The sequence below is a fragment of the Larimichthys crocea genome, chromosome XVII (assembly GCF_000972845.2).
Source record: "Larimichthys crocea isolate SSNF chromosome XVII, L_crocea_2.0, whole genome shotgun sequence".
Classification (NCBI taxonomy): domain Eukaryota; kingdom Metazoa; phylum Chordata; class Actinopteri; family Sciaenidae; genus Larimichthys; species Larimichthys crocea.
In genome coordinates, this window is record NC_040027.1 from 7,979,665 (window position 1) to 7,980,597 (window position 933).

General features: G+C 44.7%; 2 protein-coding genes across 2 annotated transcripts in view; both read right to left on the minus strand.

Moving 5' to 3' along the window:
* Positions 1 to 688, minus strand: part of pik3r3b (phosphoinositide-3-kinase, regulatory subunit 3b (gamma)) — a 121,224-nt gene extending 120,536 nt beyond the window's left edge. The window contains exon 1 of the mRNA XM_027290669.1: positions 630 to 688. The gene's annotated coding sequence lies outside the window, so the exon portion shown is untranslated. The remainder of the gene's footprint in view (positions 1 to 629) is intronic.
* LOC109139387 (phosphatidylinositol 3-kinase regulatory subunit alpha) overlaps positions 280 to 933 on the minus strand; it is a 56,428-nt gene continuing 55,774 nt past the window's right edge. The window contains exon 2 of the mRNA XM_027290671.1: positions 280 to 704. Coding sequence (XP_027146472.1) covers positions 568 to 704 — 137 coding nt within the window. The 3' untranslated portion in view covers positions 280 to 567. The remainder of the gene's footprint in view (positions 705 to 933) is intronic.

The window sequence follows — 933 nt, forward strand, 5'->3', positions numbered from 1 at the left end:
ATACATATATATGCTTTACAAATGATGTAAAGTCTGCTGCGGGTTACTGACGTTGCGTTAAATCACATTTTTCACTGCTGAATGATGAAATGCATCACCTGCTGCCCTCAGAAGACACACACACATTTATTCAGGATTTCTGAGGCGACAGATTTTTCTTCTGTCTCAATAAGACACTTTAGAAATAAAAAACTGCTGAAGAAATCTCACGTTTGTGCATCACACACAGAGCTGCAGTCTGGATACTTTTAGCCTAACTTATTAAGGATGGAAGAGACGGGGAGGACAAGAGCCTGGTTGAGGACTTCTTAAGGTGATGCAGGTCCAACCATCTGCAGCTGAACACCTCCAAGAACAAGGAGGTGGTGGTGGAACAAACCACATCTCCAACCTATGTCCATCGATGTGGAGGTGCTCAGGACTTCAGATATCTGAGTCTGCAGCTGGACACTGTCCACCGAGGTCTGACCTCTGACCCGACGACACGTGAATGAAAACGCGTTCAAACGAGAGTCCTCGTTACAGACATCACATGTGCACTTCATGCTAAACTCAGTGCATGTTTAATTAATGTGGCTCCTTTAACGAGGACGCTCGCTGCACATCTGTGTTTGTTTGTTTCCTCTCACCGTGTTTCTCCACGGCCTCCACCAGACGCCAAACGACCACGGGAGCCACCTCGGGCAGGAGCTCCACCTCCACACCTGAGAGGGAGAGAGAGAGAGAGAGAGAGAGAGAGAGAGAGAGAGAGAGAGAGAGAGAGAGAGAGCTCGTTATTTTTATTATTTCACATAAAAATGTTTATTTATTCATGACGTCCAATAAACTTCATCATTAACCTTTAATGCAGCTGCATTCTGCATAAACAACTTTTTAACAACAGAGAGAAAGTTTTACATCGTCAGGCTGAGAGATCATCATGTCACACATTAA